The sequence below is a fragment of the Leptonychotes weddellii genome, chromosome 1 (assembly GCF_054177405.1).
Source record: "Leptonychotes weddellii isolate Sample4059 chromosome 1, ASM5417740v2, whole genome shotgun sequence".
NCBI lineage: Eukaryota > Metazoa > Chordata > Mammalia > Carnivora > Phocidae > Leptonychotes > Leptonychotes weddellii.
In genome coordinates, this window is record NC_138369.1 from 58,067,155 (window position 1) to 58,085,915 (window position 18,761).

Genomic DNA, 18,761 nt, shown 5'->3' on the forward strand with positions numbered 1-18,761 from the left:
TTCCAAAGTGGCGGTACAATTTTGCATTCCCACCAGCAGTAAATGAGAGTTCCTCTTGCCCTACATCCTCTCCAGCATTTGGTGTTGTCAGTGTTTTGGACTTTAACCATTCTAATAATTATGTAGTGGTATCTCTCTGTTGTTTTAATTTACAATTCCCTAATGACATAAGGTGTTTAGCATATTTTCATATGCTCATTTGCCATCTGTACATGTTTTTTTCAGTGAGATCATTTTTTTTTTAACTTTTTAAATAACTGTGGGATGGTAGATCCACCCCTATTCTGCCACTCACCGCAAATAGATAAGATACCTCCCTCGAGAGGAGCTCTTGCTCACTGGGCTGCCCGCACAGAGGGCAGGTTCTGAAAAGAAGGAATTAGCAACACTGAAATCTCCAGAACAAAGGCTCTAATTAAGGTATGTATTAATGAGTGTCCTTGGGGAAGAAGGATAGAAGTAGGGAGGGACACTTTTATGTCCCTGGGAAAAAAGCAAAGGGAAGGCAAATATTTCAGAAGTCTGGCGGAAGAGGTGAATTTTTTTTTTTTTATCTTTGCATGTCCTGAGTCCACAAACCTGCAGATGTCTTAGTGGCTGTCCATGGCTCTGACTGAGGGAGGCAAGCCATGCCATTTTCTCTGCAGGATGCTAGGAGGGAGTCAAAGCTCCTATAAGAGTGGGAAGAAAATACTTCTTATCACCAGGCATCTTTGTGCTGGTTACAAGGCTTCTATCAGACAAACCGTTACTCAGCTACAAGATAGTCTAGAACTTGAAAGTCAGGTGGCCTAACTTCTAAAAGACTGGAGTGTTTTTCCTCTACCCACAAAATAGCTAAATATGGAAGAGGAAAAAGCATTCAGAGTAGATGTAGTTTTGAGTCCTGGCTCTATGGCCTCCCTCTCTGTAACTTTAGTCAGTGGACTGATGATCTCTGAGACTCAGATACAACCCTAACTCCAGAAACAGGAGGTATGAGGGCCTGCTTCACAGGGATTCAAGAGAAATGAACGAAAGAATGCATATAAACACCTTGTCCACTGTAATAAATGATGGACATTCTTAATACTTCACATAGATTTTACTGATGAGAGAGCATGGGGGAAGAATGGATTAGGGTTTAGCAGGAAGGATCTGGGGAAGGAATAAGTTGAGGACTTCCCCTTATTCTAGGTTATTAGGAGAGCCGAATAGAAGGAAGGCAAACAGAAAATTATTTTTTTTTAAACAACTGTTAGACAAGTGGGAAGGAAGATGTAGGAGGAGAGACTATTATTTTGAGAGATACTAGCTACAAAAAAAAAAAAAAGACCCACCTCCATACTTCAGAAACTATGTTTTTAAACCCACTTTGGGTACATACTTAAATAAAATTAATATCTTTAAAAATGGCTAACTTGCTAGGCATTTCAAAATATAGAAAGAAAGGTGGCTTAGTGGACAGGGGTGTCTGAATGTTCAGAAGCCAAACACCTTGGAAAAATAATGTCCAAATTGAAAGCATCTTGAATGTGAATATCAATCTGAGAATTATCATGTTGTAATTGTTGAGTCTTCCCTCACATAAATACAGCATACGTTTCCTTTTTAATCGTGTCCTCTTTGATGACCTTCAACAAAGTTTCATAATATTTTACATAACTGAGCTGCTGTTTTTATCACATTTGTTTTTAGAAATCTTAGCAATTTTTGTTGCTAGTATGATTGGGATAGTTTTTTTTTTCTATTGCATTTTTAAAATAGTTATTTATGGTGCTTATAAAAGCAGTGAAAAGAATGAACTGAACTCTTTAGAAGAGCGTGGCTGTATTTCTAAAACAACAGTGCGGGGAGAAGAAAAGTAAGATACAAAATGAGAGACATGACAACCATTTGTGTGAGTCAAAAGTGAGCACAAAACAATATTATATATTATTTAGGGGTACACTGAAGAATGTAAAAGGACAGGGGAAACTTTGGAATGAACCATACCAGACTGGTTTCAGTAGTTGCTTCCGGGGTCTGGGAATCGGTTGTGTAGTTAAAGAGAGCTCTGGCTTCAGCTGTATTGCATTAGAAAGGCAGGAAAAGAGGGAAAGAAAGAAAAAAGAACTAAAAGCAAATCTGACAATATGTTAGCAATTGCTAATTCTGGGTCGTGGAACGATAGGTATTTAAATTGTCTTCATAAATTTTGGCTTTTCTTATGCCACCCAATCCCCCCTGTATTGGTCAGCTGGGGCAGTTTTCAATTTTTAAAACATGTTAATAGACCTTATTGTTTAGAGAAGCTTTAGGTTTACAGGAAATTTGGATGGAAAATACAGTTTCCATATGCTCCTTCCCCCACCCCTGGACTCCTTCATCTGTTTTGGCTGCCATAGCAATATACCACAGGCTGGGTGACTCAAATGGCAGAAATGTATTTTCTCATGGTTCTGGAGGCTACAAGTCTAAGGTCAAGATGCTGATATATTGGGTTCCTGATAAGGGCCCCTTCCTGGCTTGCAGACAGTCACCTTCTCAATTTGACCCCCTAGGACCTTTTCTCTGGGCATGTACTGAGAGAGAGAGAGAGGTCTTTGGTATCTCCTCCTCTCCTTATAAGGACACCAGTCCAATCAGATCAGGACCTCACCCTTACAACATCATTTAACCTCAATTACCTCCTGAAGCTCTATCGCCAAATACCATCACAATAGGAATTGGGGCTTCAATATATGGGCACACAATTGTCTTTAACATCCTGCCCTCTGGCTTCCCAAAATTCATGTCCTCAAGTACAAAGTACATGCACTCCATTTCAACAGCTCCCAAAGTCTTAACCCATTCCAGCATCAGTTCTAGATCCAAAGTCTCACCTGGGTATCATCGAAATCAGGTATGAGTGAGACCTGAGGTATGATTCATCCTGAGGCTGAACTCCTCTCCAGCTGTGAGCCTGTGAAACCAGACAAGTTACGCGCTTCGAAAATACAGCAGTGGGACAGGCATAGGACAGACATTCCCATTCCGCAGGGAACAAATCAGAAAGCACGGAGGGGTGGTGGGTCTCTGGCAAGCCCCAAAGCTAGCAAGGCAAATTCAATTAGGTTGTAAGTCTCAAGAATAATCTTCGGGGCACCTGGGTGGTTCAGTCGGTTAAGCGTCTGCCTTCGGTTCAGGTCATGATCCCTAGGGTCCTGGGATCGAGCCCCACATCGGGCTCCCTGCTCAGCGGGAAGCCTGCTTCTCCCTCTCCCACTCCCCCTGCTTGTGTTCCCTCTCTCGCTGTGTCTCTCTCTATCAAATAAATAAATAAAATCTTTAAAAAAAAAAAGAAGAAGAAAAGAATCTTCTTTGTCTGGGTGCTCTGCCCTCCGGCCCCACTAGGTGGCAGCGTCACCTGAGGACCCCAGGCTGGGGCCCCGCCCCCAGGGCACCGAGCGGGTGGGCCTCCTCCTGCCAAAGGGGAGGAACAGTCTTACCCCTCGCACCTGTACGCACAGCGCTAGCCCTGATGATTTCTGTATCTTCAGGGTCATTCCTCCGTTTTCTTGAAGGATAAAATGTACTCGCAGGCATATGGCTCTATTGTCCCAACCTATAGAATCCTAGAAGTCCAAACGCGTGGGTTTATTTTGTCCCGTCTCTGCAGCTTTGGACCAAACCGGCAGCGTCTCTCCCCCTAGCTTCTGTTGAAACGGCTGATGAACTCCATGGGTGCCCTCTGTGTGGAGTGGTGCTCCAGCCACACCTTAGGCGTGCTCTCCAGAAACACTTCCTCATTTCTGTGGTACGGACAGACTTCCAAATCTTCGAGTTCGGATTCCTCTTTGTGTTAACGACTCCTTCAACTTACCTCTCTCCTCTAGCATTTTACGATAATCGGCACAGAGAAGCCAGGCTGCCTCTTAACCTTGGTTTAGGAATACCCCAGACAAATACCCAATCTTCCTCAAAACACTAGAACACAATTCAGCCAAGTTCTCTGCCATTTATAGCAAGGATCCGATTCCTCCACTTCCAATAACATGTTCTTCATTTCTGCCTGAGACCTCACCTTTAACATTCATATTTCCGCCCCCGTTCTGTTCACAATGATACCCGTAATCTCTCAGACGATGGAAGCTCTCTCTCCAGCCTCCTCTCTTCTTCGGAGCGCTCAGCATAATCACCTTTACCATCCACATTGGCACCAACAGGCAACCTCGGCTTTTTCTAGCATGCGCCTCAGGATCCTTCCGCCTCCACCCATTAGCAGCTTCCAAAGCCACTTAGGTATTTGTTACAGTAGCACCCACTTCTCAGTATCATAATCTGTACCAGTCAGCTCAGGCTGCCATACCAAAGTGCCCCGGACTGGTGGCTTAAACAACAGAAATTAATTTTGTCACGGTCCTGGAGGCTAGAGGTCCAAGATCAGGGTGCCAACAGGGCCGGTTTCTGGTAAGACCTCTCTTCCTGGCTTGCAACCCTCCCTCTTCTTGCTGTGTCCTCACTGGTCTTTTCCCTGTGCGTGCAGAGAGAGGAAGAGAGAGAGAGAGCTTGCATGCTCGGGTGACTCTTCTTCTTATAAGGACACCAGGCCTATGGATTGGGGCCCCACCCTTATGATATATTTAACTGTAATTACCTCCTTGCTGGCTCATCTCCAAATATAGTGACCTAGGTGGTGTCTTGGCCAGTTTGGGCTGCTATCCCAGAATAACGGAGACTGGGTGGTTTATAAGCAACAGAAATGTAATTCTCGCCATTCTAGAGGCTGGGAAGCCCAAAATCAGGGTGCTAGCAGGCTCTGATGAGAACCCTCTTCCAGGTTGCAGACCACTGACTTCTCCTTATAACCTCACATGGCTGAGAGCCGAGAGAAGAAGCAAGCTCTCCTGTGATTCTTATAAGGGCACTCATCCCATTCATGAGGGCTCTACCCTCATGACCTCATTTAACTCAATTACTTCCCAAAGAACCCACTGCTTAATACCCTCACAAGGTGGGGTAGGGCTTTAACATATGAATTTTGAGGGGTGCCTGGGTGGCTCAGTCATTAGGCAGCTGCCTTTGGCTCAGGTCATGGTCCCGGGGTCCTGGGATCGATCCCCGCATTGGGCTCCCTGCTCAGTGGGAGGCCTGCTTCTCCCTCTCCCACTCCTCCTGCTTGTGTTCCCTCTTCTGCTATCTCTCTCTCCATCAAAATAAATAAATAAAATGTTTTTTTTAAAAACATGAATTTTGGGAGGACACAAATGTTCAGTCTGTAACAGGGCTTTAGGGCTTCAAAATATGAATGAGGTGAGGGGAGGCAGTTAGAATTCAGTCTATATTTTTAAATAAAAATATTTTTAAGGAATGAATCTCTCTTAGGTGCCTCTCTGACCTGGTCCTTCTGCCTTGATGGATTATACACTGGAGCCCAATGTGACCACAGTAACCGACTACTACTATCCTGATGTCATCGCAAGCCCCTGTGATGGGGAACTTATCCAAAGAGATAACAAGTTGCTTCTTGCTGTCTTTTACTGTGTCTTGTTTGTATTTGGTCTTCTGGGAAACAGCCTGGTCATCCTTGTCCTTGTCGCCTGCAAGAAGCTGAGGAGCATCACCGACATATACCTCTTAAACCTGGCCCTGTCTGACTTGCTTTTTGTCTTCTCCTTCCCCTTCCAAACCTACTATCAGCTGGACCAGTGGGTGTTTGGGACTGTAATGTGCAAGGTGGTCTCTGGTTTTTATTACATTGGCTTCTTCAGCAGCATGTTCTTTATCACCCTCATGAGTGTGGACAGGTACCTGGCAATCGTCCATGCTGTCTATGCCATGAAAGTGAGGACAGCCAGGATGGGCACAGCCCTCAGTCTGGCCGTGTGGCTGATTGCCATCATGGCCACCAGCCCATTACTAGTACTGTACCAAGTGGCCTCTGAAGATGGCATTCTACAGTGTTATTCATCTTACAATCAACAGACTCTGAAGTGGAAGATCTCCATCCACTTTGAAATGAATATCTTAGGTCTGTTGATCCCATTCACCATCCTCATGTTCTGCTACATTAGCATCCTGCACCAGCTGAAGAGTTGCCAAAATCACAACAAGACCAAGGCCATCAAGTTGGTGCTCATTGTGGTGATTGCATCTTTACTCTTCTGGGTCCCATTCAATGTGGTCCTCTTCCTCACATCTCTGCTCAACATGAACATCTTGGATGGATGTGTCCTGAGCCAGCGGCTGATTTATGCCACCCATGTCACAGAAACCATTTCCTTCACTCACTGCTGTGTGAACCCTGTGATCTATGCTTTCATGGGTGAGAAGTTCAAGAAACACCTCTCAGAAATATTCCGGAAGATTTCCAATCATATTCTCTTCTTCATAGGAAGACAAATACCTAGGGAGGGCTGGGAAAGATCCCCCTCCTCCTGTCAGAACCCCCCCCGTTCCTCCAGCACAGACTACATTTTGTGACAGGGTGCTTCTTTTAGGAGACAAAAATGATTTACACTGGAGTCTGAGGCTACATGAAGGGATACTCTTAGAAATGTGGTTACAGACACAAGGCATATTTCATGATAGTTAATGAACTCTGACTATTGCAAATTAATATTCTCAACTTTCAAAGATTTTGTTACCTTTTTCTGGAAATAGTCTATATATATCACCATTAAGTATAATGTTAGCTTTGGGATTTGTTTTTTAGTTTTTGTAGTCTCTTTATCATATATCAATTTAAATTTTATCAAACGCTTTTTCACATCTATTAAGGTGATCATATAGCTTTCCTCTATTATTCTGTTAATTTGGTGAACTACATTGTCTGATTTTCTTATTTTAAATCAACCTGTATTTTCCCTGGAAAAAAATGACCTCTTGTTCACGATCATTTTAATAAATAATTGGATTCTCAGAATTTTCATATCTGTGTTCATGAGAACTATTGCCCTGTAATTTTCCTTTTAAAATGTCCTGGTGAAACATGCAGGGATGTCCACTATCACCACTGCTGTTCAACATAGTACTAGAAGTCCTAGCCTCAGCAATCAGACAACAAAAAGAAAAAAAGGCATCCGAATCGGCAAAGAAGTCAAACTCTCATTCTTTGCGGATGATATGATACTTTATGTGGAACACCCAAGAGAAATCACCCCAAAATTGCTAGAACTCATACAGGAATTCAGCAGTGTGGCAGGATATAAAATCAATGTACAGAAATCAGTTGCAATGACGTGGATGGAACTAGAGGGTGTTATGCTAAGTGAAATAAGGCAATCAGAGAAGGACAATTATCATATGATCTCACTCATATTTGGAATTTAAGAAACAAAACAGAGGATCATAGGGGAAGAGAGGAAAAAATAAAACAAGACGAATTCAGAGAGGGAAACAAACCGTAAGAGACTCTTAATCATAGGAAACAAACTGAGGGTTCCTGGAGGGGAGGAGGGTGAAGGGATGGGGTAACTGGGTGATGGACATTAAGGAGGGCACATGATGTAATGAGCACTAGGTATTATATAAGACTCATGAATCACTAACCTCTACCTCTGAAACTAATAATACATTAAATGTTAATTAATTGGGGACACCTGTGTGGCTCAGTTGGTCAAGCATCTGCCTTTAGCTCAGGTCATGATCCCGGGGTCCTGGGATTGAGTCCCACATCGGGCTCTTTGCTCAGCAGGGAGTCTGCTTCTCCCTCTGCTTGCAGCTCCCTTTGCTTGTGTTCTCTCTCTGTGACAAATAAATAAATAAAATCTTTTAAAAAATGTTAATTAATTGAATTTAAATAAAAATTAAATAAAATTATAAAATAAAATAAAATGTCCTGGTCAGATCTGCAATAACATGGATGAACCAGATGTATTACGCTAAGTGAATAAGTCAGAGACAGAAAAACAGATATCATGCAATTTCACTTGTATGTGGAATTTAAGAAACAGAACAAATGAACAAAAAAAAAAAAGAGAAACAAAAAACCAGATTCTTAAATACGGAGAATGAACTGGTGGTTGCCAGAGGGGGGATGGGTGAACTAGAGGATTAAGAGGTACAAACCTCCAGTGTTAAAATAAACCAGTCAGGGAGAAGAAAAGCACAGCATAGGAAATACAGTCAGTAATGTTTTTTGGTGACAGATGGTGGTGACTACACTTACTGTGTATGATCACTGAGAAATATACAGAATTGTTGAATCCCTATATTGTATACCTGAAACTAATATAATATTGTATGTTAATTACATTTAAAAAATGTCCTGGTCAGATGTGATCTCCAAAAATGTGTTGGAAAGTATTCCTTTTGCCACTACTCTCTGAAAGAGTTTGTGCAAAATATTGGGTGTTACTTCCCCCATAGAAGTTTGGTAAAATCCATTAGTGAAGCCATCTGGGATTTCTCTGTAGCAAGATTTCCAATTATGCATTCAGTTTCTTTGGCAGATAGATTATTCAGATTTTCTGTCTTGGCTTGTCTCAGTGTTGGAAAGTTGTGACTTTAAAGGCATTTTCCCAGTTTAAGTTGTCAAATTAGCATAAAGTTGTTCCTAATATCTTCTTATAGCATTTTTATGAGAATATGAAGTAATGTCCTTTTCATTCCTAATTCACACCAAATCATTGGTGATTTGTATTTTCTCTCTTTTTTGTTCCTGATCAGTCTGATGAGGTTTACGAATTTTATTAATCTTTTCAAAAAAACAGCTTTTGGCTTTGTTGATTTTATGTTTTTGTCTTTACACTGATTTCTGCTCTTATTTTTTTAAGATTTATTTATTTATTTGAGAGAGAGAGAACGAGTGGGGGAGTCCTGAGGGAGAGGAAGAGAGAGAAATCAAGCAGACTCCCCACTGAGCGTGGAGCCTGAGGGGCTCCCCCCACCCCGCCAGGGCTGGACCTCACGACCCTGAGATCATGACCTGAGCCAAAAGGAAGAGTTTGGATGCTTAACTGACTGAGCCACCCAGGTGCCCCTGCTCTTATCTTTATCTTACCTGCTTTCCTTAGGTTTAATTTCTATTTTATTCCAGCTTCTTGAAATGGAATCTTAGATTACTGATTACCAACCTTTGTTCATTTTTGAAAGACGTCTTTAGAGCTACAAAATTTCCTCCAGCATTGCTTATATTGCATCCCATACGTTTTCATACAATTGATTTTCATTGATTTCCAATTTAAATTATTTTCTATTTTCCACTGTGAATTTTTTTTTTTTAAAGATTTTTATTTATTTATTTATTTGTCAGAGAGAGAGGACAAGCAGGGGGAGTGGCAGAGGGAGAAGCAGGCTCCCCACTGAGCAAGGAGCCCAATATGGGACTCGATCCCAGGACCCTGGGATCATGGCCTGAGCCGAAGGCAGACGCTTAACCGACTGAGCCACCCAGGCATCCCATCCACTGTGAATTCTTTGTATCATGAGTTGTTCAGAAATGAATTTAAAATTTCCAAACATTTGGGAGGTGGGGGGGCGCCTGGGTAGCTCATTCGGTTAAGTGTCTGCCTTTGGCTCAGGTCATGATCCTGGAGTCCCAGGGTCCAGCCCCACATTGGGCTCCATGCTCAGTGGGGAATCTGCTTCTCCCTTTCCCTCCGCCCCTCCCCCGATCCTTCTCTTTCTCTCTTGCTCACTCTCTCTTTCTCTCTCAAATAAATAAATAAAATCTTTTTTTAAAAATTTCCAAACATTTGGGGATTTCTTTATGCTTTACTTTCAAGTTCAACTCCACCGCTCTCAGAGAATATATATGTGTGCATTTGGTTTTTTGAAATTTACTGAGAATTGTTTTATGACCCCAAATACGGTTTATTATGGTAAATGTTCCATGTACACGTGAAAAGAATGGGTGTATTGAGTGGTTGTTGGAGCTGTTTAATCAGATTGCTCTTTATTCTTGCTGATTTTTGCTGTTTGCTTATTCTATGAGTCACTGCAAATAGTATATTAAAATCTTGAACTGTGATTATGAGTTTGTCTATTTTTCATTTTAATCCCATTAAATTTTGCTGTATATATCTTGAAACTATGTTATTAGGTACATGCAAATATAAGATTTGTATATCTTTCTATTGAATTGACTCTTATCATTTTTTTAAGTTTATTTATTTATTTATTTGTAATCTCTACACCCAACATGGAGCTCAAACTCATGATTTCAATCAAGAGTCGCATGCTCCTTGGACTGAGCCAGCCAGGTGCCCAACTCTTTCATCATTATTAAATGTTTCTTTTCCTCCAACAATACTCCTTGTCTGAAAGTTTGCAAAGGTCAGTATTAATATAGCCACACCAGCTTTCTCTGGATTAGTGTGTGTGTATTGTGTTTCTCTATACTCTTGTACTTCAAAACATTTTCTTATGCTTAGTTTCTCTCCTATAAACAGAATTTAGTTGGGGCTTTTTTTTTTTCTTTTTGCACAGACAGGGTTTCATTACCATGAAGATACATAATATGTATAAAATCTAAAAATCACCTTTAGATAGACTATTCTGCTGGATCCCATTATATAGTATACAAAAGGTTGATTTCTGATTTCAGAACAATTTTTTCTTTTCTTTTCCAAGTTAACAATATAATTTCAATAACAGATGATACATTCTGCAAAATTGACACACATTATATTGACCATATTGTAAATAAATGCCTGGAGGGCAGCCTATTCAGTTTAGGAAAGCATCCAAACAGCTTTATCTTGAAATGTTTAAATAGGTGCTTAGGATTCACACACCACTCCTCCAAAAAGTGTAACTCCTGAAAAACATGAGAAGGTTGCTTCTTTCTCCTGCTTTAGACACAAACTGACTTTATTCTGACTCCTGTGAGCTCCATTATTGTGTTAGGTCACTAATAACAAAAGACAAACTCCTCATTCTGAATGTCCAGACACTGAAATTCCAGTTAAATTTGTAACCATGTAGCAATTTCCTGATAATCTGTGTCTTGGTAGAATTTTCATTATAAGTCATCTCGGTGCTTGGTAGATCCTCTTTTCTTAGAGTAATTTCTTACACTGATGCAAGTAAGTGTGATATGTGCTTAATTAATAGTTGTTGCATGAATAAAGGAATGTGCCCCTGAAACAAGACAGGGTTAAGAACTAGGGTGAGGTAGGTACACAGGACTTGTACCTGGCTCTCAGGCTAATGCAAGCCACACCAGAGAGGTGGGAAATGCTCTGGGGCACAGAGCATCTTTGAGGAAAATGCCCACACATAAGCAAAGTTTTGCCAACAGTTCTGCATTATTCAGAGCCCCCCTCCAGCCCAGGTTAGGCACTCCTGATAGAGAGGTTCAAACTTATCAGGGACAGCTTTAACAATCCTAGCAAGGTCTGCCTCTTTAAGAAACTGCACAGAGCACCAACCTGAAAGTCACATCCATGACCCACACACCATCTTGTCCATGAGTTCTTTGTAAAGCTCCACCATGGTGGGGCTCCAGGCAGCACTGGGATGGGGAATAATCCTTACACTGGACTGCAAGTGGCTGCTGGAAATCTGAAAAGTCCAAAAGAGGTGGCAGACTACACCTGATACTATCCTGATTTGACTCATTAATTCATGCACATATATAATACATGGGCCTGTTTTCTGCAGGCAGAGCAAGTACCAATGTCCAGAGGTGAGAGGGAGCATGTCAGGTTCCCAGAACTGCAGAAGCAGAAATGTTTAATGGTAGGGAAGGGAGGCCAGGGAGCAAGTCAGAGAGAAAGCCTGGGGCCTCACCTGCCATGTTAAAGAATTTGGGCTTTATCCAGAAGAGTTATGGAAAGGAGAACAAAATGGTCAGATTTGCATGTTGGAAGGATCCCCACTTGCACATGGGGACTTGTAGTCTAGTTAAGCCTCAGTGACCCGGTGGTACAAAATTCAAAGACACCAGTCTTTTCCCTGCCACTTCCTTGCCCTGCTCCCCCATGTCGTCCAGACTTTACTTCTGAGACGGTTCACCTTGGTTGGCCATCTGGCTTATCATGCCTCCTTACTGGTATGCCTCGCATTACAACTGGAGGCTCAACCTGAGACTCCTTTTTCTGGCAGACAGAGGAGAGGACCAGATGTAGGTGGCCAGCCCTCCTCCCAGGAATGCTGGATAACCCATCACATGGCAACACCTTCTTGTACCTTCTACCTGGTTATTGTTCATATTCACTGGTGTCAATCAGTCCTTCCTGTTCTTGGACAGTTTCTACTTTTTTCTGGCTTGTTTATTGGCTTACTCACAGTTTCCTGTATATGCTCTTCCTCACCTACACAGATGGAAAGAAATATAGATTCTCATTTATAGGACAGACAGACCCGTAAGGGGGGAAAAAGCCTAGGAATGATCTCTAATCCTCACTGCCTTCCTTCTGGGGGCTCTTTTGCCAGCCAGTAGATGATAGATCAGCATTTGAATGCAGTCTCCATAACTTCTTCCCATTAGTACACTGTATTTCCTGCTGCTTGTCCCTTAACTGCACTGAGCATCAGTTTTCAAGTCTGTAAAATGAGAATAACACCATTAGTCGGGTATCCTACTGTCCCAGAGGCCAGGAGCCACAACATGCGGGGAACTAGGCCTTTGCTCCCTCTAGTGGTCAGTTTGAGCTGCGCTCCTGAATGGGTGAAGGAAGGAGACCCGTGGAAAGGAAGGGCAAGAAGCTCAGAAGTGGCGTTGAAGGGACAGGAGGAGGCAGTTGGAAGACTTCTGATTTTATATGCCTAACCGGTCATGAGAATTTCTGCTTTGAGATGCTCGGCAACAATGCAGGTGTTCGACAAGTGTTTGGAGGCTTCACCCTTGAACTCTAATTAAGTCGTCTAAACCTTCCCCATGTCCCTTGGAGATAATACTGTACAGGAAAATCTTACCTAAATTTCAGACTTTGGTAATGAGAGGAGGGGCATATTTGCTTATTTTACAGACAGGATTTTCACCTGGCAAAACTCAGGGCATTTCAGATTCGTATTTGTCATTCAGTTGATAGAAACCGTGGCATCCCAAATCCATGGGCAGTCCACTCCTCACACTGCTAACGTCTTCTCCCCGGAAGCTGCTCTTCTCCCTCAGAGGAGTGCGGGGCTATTCCAGGAGGTGCAGGTGGGAAGCTAGGGCAGTGGGGTTGCCTGAGGGCCTTCCTCAGGGGCAGGGCTTTTTTGCCTTGGAGACCTGCACCGCCTGAATTGTCAGTCGCCAGCCTGAGGTCCCCTCCCATACCCGACTCTTCTCTTTAGTCCAAATGGCAGAAGACACCCATCTCCTTCTCTGGATCACAGAGATGGAGAGCCTTGGCTTTGAATATGTCATTTTCTACAGTGAGTCAGAGAAGAAGTGTGTCTGCTAGTTCTAGCCTGGGCCCCTCCTGGAGGGGCCATCTGGGTGAGGCTGGAGGAACAGCTAAGCTGACAGCTCAGATGGGCTTTCTCTTGGCCCCAGGCTCACTGGTGAGTCTGAGGCTGCTGTGAGCAGGTTCTTGGTTACTGTCCCACTGAGGAGCATCAGCATGCTCATTTTACTGGCTCTCTGGAGAAGGGCGGCTCCACGGGCCCCTCACTGAGGGGCCCCTCCCTGTTTAGGGATTTCTTCCCTGATCCTCAGCCTCCTAAATGGCCGTGGAACACACAGTGGATGTTAAACATGATAAGGGAGAAAATTATGCCTTTTCAGTGCGAGTACACACCTGACCCTGTATAGGGAGCTTCGGTTATGTAAATTGCTCACAAAAATTCTTAGAAGGAGACATTCCTTTTTCCTATCTTACAGATGAAGACACAGATGCCCCCAGTGGTTATGTGACTGAGGTCACGTGGCTAGAAATGTGGGATCCATAGTCGGGTCTCTATCGCTGCGCCATTCTGGTTCCACCAGAACTAACCCAGGAAGGAACGCAAGATTCAGCAAAATTTGAGGTTGAGGCTGGTGGTGGGGTGAAGGGCTTCTTCGGCCACTTTGAATAGCTCATCCCCTTCTAAGCAGGTGCAGCTTGTTTCAGACAACACTGCTTGTCTTCCCCTGGCATGGGTTTTCTCTGGCTTCTCTGCTCTACCCTGAGGGAGGTAAGAATCTGATGCTGGATGACAGGAGATCTTCAGCATTTTGCCTCAGCAGCACCTAGCTGTGCCAAGTGAAATCCCAGCTGACTATTTCTCCCCTCATCTGGCCCTGCAGGATTATCCACGGTGGTGCGCTGGGCACCCTGATAGACACCACGTTTTTCGTGATGGCATACGACAGTACCAATGCAGTCTTTACAGGGACTGTGAGCATCACCTTCAAGAGGTCTGTTTCCTTGGGGCACCTGGGTGGCTCAGTTGGTTAAGAGGCGGACTCTTGATTTCATCTCAGGTCATGATCGTGAGATGGAGCCCCACTTCAGGCTCATGCTGGGTGGAGAGCCTGCTTAAGATTCTCTCCCTCTGCCCCTCCCCACCCCTTCTCTCTCTCTCTCTCTCTCTCTCGCACTTTCTCTATTTAAAAAAAAAAAAAAAAGAGAGGGCTGTTTCCTTGCCTGTGTCCAAGTTAGGTGTGAGCTGCTGTGGGGTTATTCCATGTGTTATCATGGAAAATAAGGGCTCATGCAGCAATCCTGATGGCAAGAGAACTTTGTGCTTTTGCTTTTCTTGTGGACCAAACTTAGATGTTCCTTTTTTATTCAAGGACAAGGTAACAATCTTGAAGATGGGTTTTATGTTCAAACGTAAACATAAGCTACATGGGATGCTGATGAGCTATTTTTGGCCACCTCTGATTTAGGGAAACACCAACCAGTGTGCTTGTAAATATCTAAGTCGGTCTACAAAAAATTACTGGGCCCCTAGTGAAATGATCATTCCTTACATTTAATTCATCTCTTACTTAACACTTACGTGTACATTACTTCATTTGGTCTTTACCGTAATCCTGGGAGGTAGGTACTTTTATCTCCAATTTGAGAAATGGGGAAGCTGAGGTGAATGCACAGCTAGCAGGTGACAAAGTCAAGATCGGATGCAGGCCTCGCTGCCTGCTCCCAAGGGCCACTTTCTTTGCATGCTAGCACTCTGCCTCCGTGGGCTCCCAAGGAGGGGAAACCAGGTGCATTGGTCAGAGTTCTCCAGAGAAATATATATATATATATATACTTATATATATACATATACAATATCATATTAATATATTAATCAATATAGCTAGTATATAATATTAATATATTTATAGATAGATCTTAGATTTATTTCAAGGAATTGGCTTTTGCAATTGTGAGGATTGGCAAACCCAAAATCCACAGGGCAGGCCATCAGACTGGGAACTTCTGGGAAAAACTAAAGCTGCAGTCCTGAGGCAGAATTCCTTCTTGCTCAGGGAAGCCTCAGTTTTGTTCTTAAGGCCTTCCAGATGGTTAGGTTAGGCCCACTTAGATTATTGAAGATAATCTCCTTTGCTTATAGTGTACTGATTGTAGATGTTAATCACATCTACAAAATACCTTTCCAGCAACTCCTAGATTAGTACTGATTGAATAACTGGGGATTGGGGCACCTGGGTGGCTTAGTCAGTTAAGCCTCTGCCTTCAGATCAGGTCATGATGCCCCTGCTGAGTGGGGAACCTGCTTCTCTCTCTCTTTCTGCCCCTCCCCCTGCTCGTGTGCGCTCTCTCTCTCTCATTCTGTGCTTTCTCAAATAAATAAATAAAATATTTAAAAAAAATGAATAACTGGGGATTATCACCTAGTCAAGTTGACCCATAAAACTCAGCATCTCACAAGGAATACTTGTTTACTGATAGGGCCATTCTGCTGAAGATGAAGACAGCTTGCCATGCGTGGCTAGAGCTACTTGGTAGTAGATGGACTTCTGCAAGTGGGTCCTGCTCACCGCTGTGGGCAATTCAAGCTGGTCAGGAGCTGGGAGAAAACATGTGCTCTGTAAACTTTGTAAACTTTTAGCCAAAATGTAGTATATGTTTCCTCACTGGGAAGATGACAGGAAAACTCGAGGAGCTTGATCGTTGCAGAAGATAGGGAAATGGTTTGTCACAATGCTGATAGAGAGGTTTGTGGCTTCTATGTGATAATTAAACACAAAATGCCACATGGCGTGGGTTTGCTTCGCAGCTGCTTTCTTTCATTGATCCTGATATCTTGGCCATTGGAGTAGAATCCCAGGACCCCCACTCTGCAGGGGCATCCCCCACCCCACACCCACCCACCATAGAGTCTTCCGCCGCTTTCTCGGAGACCAGCCCATTAATAACTCTACTTCATTGCTCTCTCTCATGGTCCAGTCATCGCCGGCTCAGTGGTGAGGCTGGAGGCAAAGGTCACTGGCACAGAAGGAAGTAAGGTATCTCATCTCTCTCTTGCAAAGCCCGAAACAGCGACAGGACTGTCCTCTTTGCCGAAGCTTCTGGTAAAGGCATTAGAATTTTTTTCCTTCTTGTTGTGCCCATCCTTGAGACCAGGCACAGAGGGTGACTTCCTCCATTGCTGAGGGCAGTGTGTGCCCTTGGAGACTCTTAAGACTGCTCTTTCAGACTGTTTGGGGTCAAGGGGATGTTTAAATGGAGAGGAGCTCCTATTAGTTACACAATGGAGCCCGTTATAACATATCCATTCACCTCTCTGGGAGGCCACTAGTCTTTTTTTTTTAAAGATTTTATTTATTTATTTGACAGAGAGAGACACAGCGAGAGAGGGAACACAAGTAGGGGGAGTGGGAGAGGGAGAAGCAGGCTTCCCGCCGAGCAGGGAGCCCGATGTGGGGCTCGATCCCAGGACCCTGGGACCATGACCTGAGCCGAAGGCAGACGCTTAACGACTGAGCCACCCAGGTGCCCCGAGGCCACTAGTCTTAAAGAGGCTCATGGAGATGGAGGGGAGAGGACTGTGGCCATACGGTGTGCATCATGTCTCCCCTCTTGACCCCTCCTGGCTTCCACAGGGCAAAAGGGGACTCATTGCTTTGACAACAGTAGAGGGACTCTAGATATTTCCAGAAGCAACTCTGGATCCAGGCACACAGAAAGGAAAAGTCTCCCTGAGCTGGTTTCCTGGAAGCATGGGGGGCAACTCATCGATGTGCTCCTCAGGATTCCAGCCACCTTCTTCCAAATGAAGTGACACAGGTGCCAGGTGCTGTAAGGCTCATCTCCTGCCCTGGAGGGCAGGGAACCGAAGCTTGGGAGCAGAGTCTGTCTCCCATCCATCTCCAGTTTCCCATGCTTACTCCAGCTTTTTCCTTCTTGGATGGTGGAAACTCCTCCAGATGTCAAAGCTTGCTGTGAATAAAGCTGTAAAAGGGAGGTCATGTATCCAAATCAAAGTATGTGTATTTCTTCCTGGATTGAAAGTGACTACAATCACCAGGATGGGAAATCATCATGAAACTTTAACACCCAACTCAGAAAAAAAGGGCCAGATCCGGTTTGGGGGATCGAATGTGTAAGTGGGGGGAGTCAGGTCATAGAAGCAAAAATCCCCTTCCAGAGACTGCAGACAAGTCAGGGAAGCTGCGACTGATGTTAATGACCTTGTTTTGAACTGAAGTCACATGCAATGTTTTCACCATATATTTTTTTTTATTTTTTAACTCACCGCTCCAAGTTTTGCCATTAAGTAAGTAAGTATTGCCCCAAAACTCTCCCTCATCTGCTAATGGGTAATGCTTCTTTCACGTGATCTCATACGTTTCCACATCTTCAAGAACATGGGGGAAGGATTGAAGAGGATGGGGGGACTCTGGGTTCCAGGGCTGGGAGTGTAGCAGGAACAGATAAAGTGGAGGAAAACCTGGTAGGCACCTACCACCCTTGGAAGCCAGTCCATTTCTTCTGAGCCCACAGCCAAGCCAATGTACCTGCTGGTGGTGGGGCAGCCAGCGGGCAGCAGGCTTTCATTGTGGGTTTCACCTCTGCCGCAACCCCAGAGTGGCTAAGAGCAGCCTCTGAAATTCACCAATCCACTGTTTCTCAAAAGTAGGAATCCTTGACCTCTGGGGGAAAACATAGCTGTTCCTCAAAAAGAGAAGTTTTAGCTTAGTCATCCACACTGCACAAAGAAAATGAAATTCACGCTTAAAACAAGGAGTAACAAAGTATTCAACAATCACCGACAGATTTGTTTATGTATTTCTTACTGTTTATGCTTTGCTTAATCCCTTCTGAGGACAAAGAGCCACTTTTTTTTTTTTAATTTATTTAGTTGACAGAGAGAGACACATTTATTTGACAGAGAGAGAGGGAACACAAGCAGGGAGAGCGGGAGAGGGAGAAGCAGGCTTCCCGCCGAGCAGGGAGCCGGATGTGGGGCTCCATCCCAGGACCCTGGGATCATGACCTGAGCTGAAGGCAGACGCTTAACGACTGAGCCACCCAGGCGCCCCCAAAGAGCCACTTTCTTGCCTGTTCCTTGTGCCTCAATGGCACAGGAAAGAAGTCTTAAAAAACAGCACCTTACTCCCTGAATTATCAGTTTCTTCCCTGACCTAGATTTCCCGGGTGGAGACTGGATACTGGAAAGTAGTGAAGCCTGTCACCATGACAAGTTTGCACTTTATTCTGCAGGTAACCAGGGATGTTGAAGGTGTGTGCCTGCCTTTTTCAACAGGCATGTCAGGATCCCTGCAGCAATACCTTTCAAATGCTCCACCAGACAGGAATAATGGGAAGCTGGGAGACCATGAATGTTATTCCCAGAGTCCAGATGAGAGATACACCATAATCTTAAACATCTAGACCAGTGTGGTGTAATAGATATGTAGTGTGAGCCACATGTGTAATTTTTAATATCCTAGTCGCCGTATTGAAAAAAAAAGGAAAAAGAGTGGTGCCTGGGTGGTTCAGTGGGTTAAA

At 43.8% G+C, this 18,761-nt stretch overlaps 1 protein-coding gene across 1 annotated transcript; it reads left to right on the forward strand.

The window, feature by feature from the left end:
- The first annotated feature begins 306 nt into the window (after positions 1-306).
- CCR8 (C-C motif chemokine receptor 8) lies at positions 307-7,685 on the forward strand. The gene is made up of 2 exons (XM_031022286.2): positions 307-420; positions 5,326-7,685. Exon 2 carries the CDS (start codon positions 5,356-5,358, stop codon positions 6,421-6,423), a length of 1,068 nt encoding a protein of 355 aa, XP_030878146.1. The 5' UTR covers positions 307-420; positions 5,326-5,355; the 3' UTR covers positions 6,424-7,685.
- Positions 7,686-18,761: the final 11,076 nt, after the last annotated feature.

What these genes read in the sequence shown, in the direction of transcription:
- CCR8 (XM_031022286.2), top strand. Translation starts at nt 5,356, where the DNA reads ATGGATTATACACTGGAGCCCAATGTGACCACAGTAACCGACTACTAC.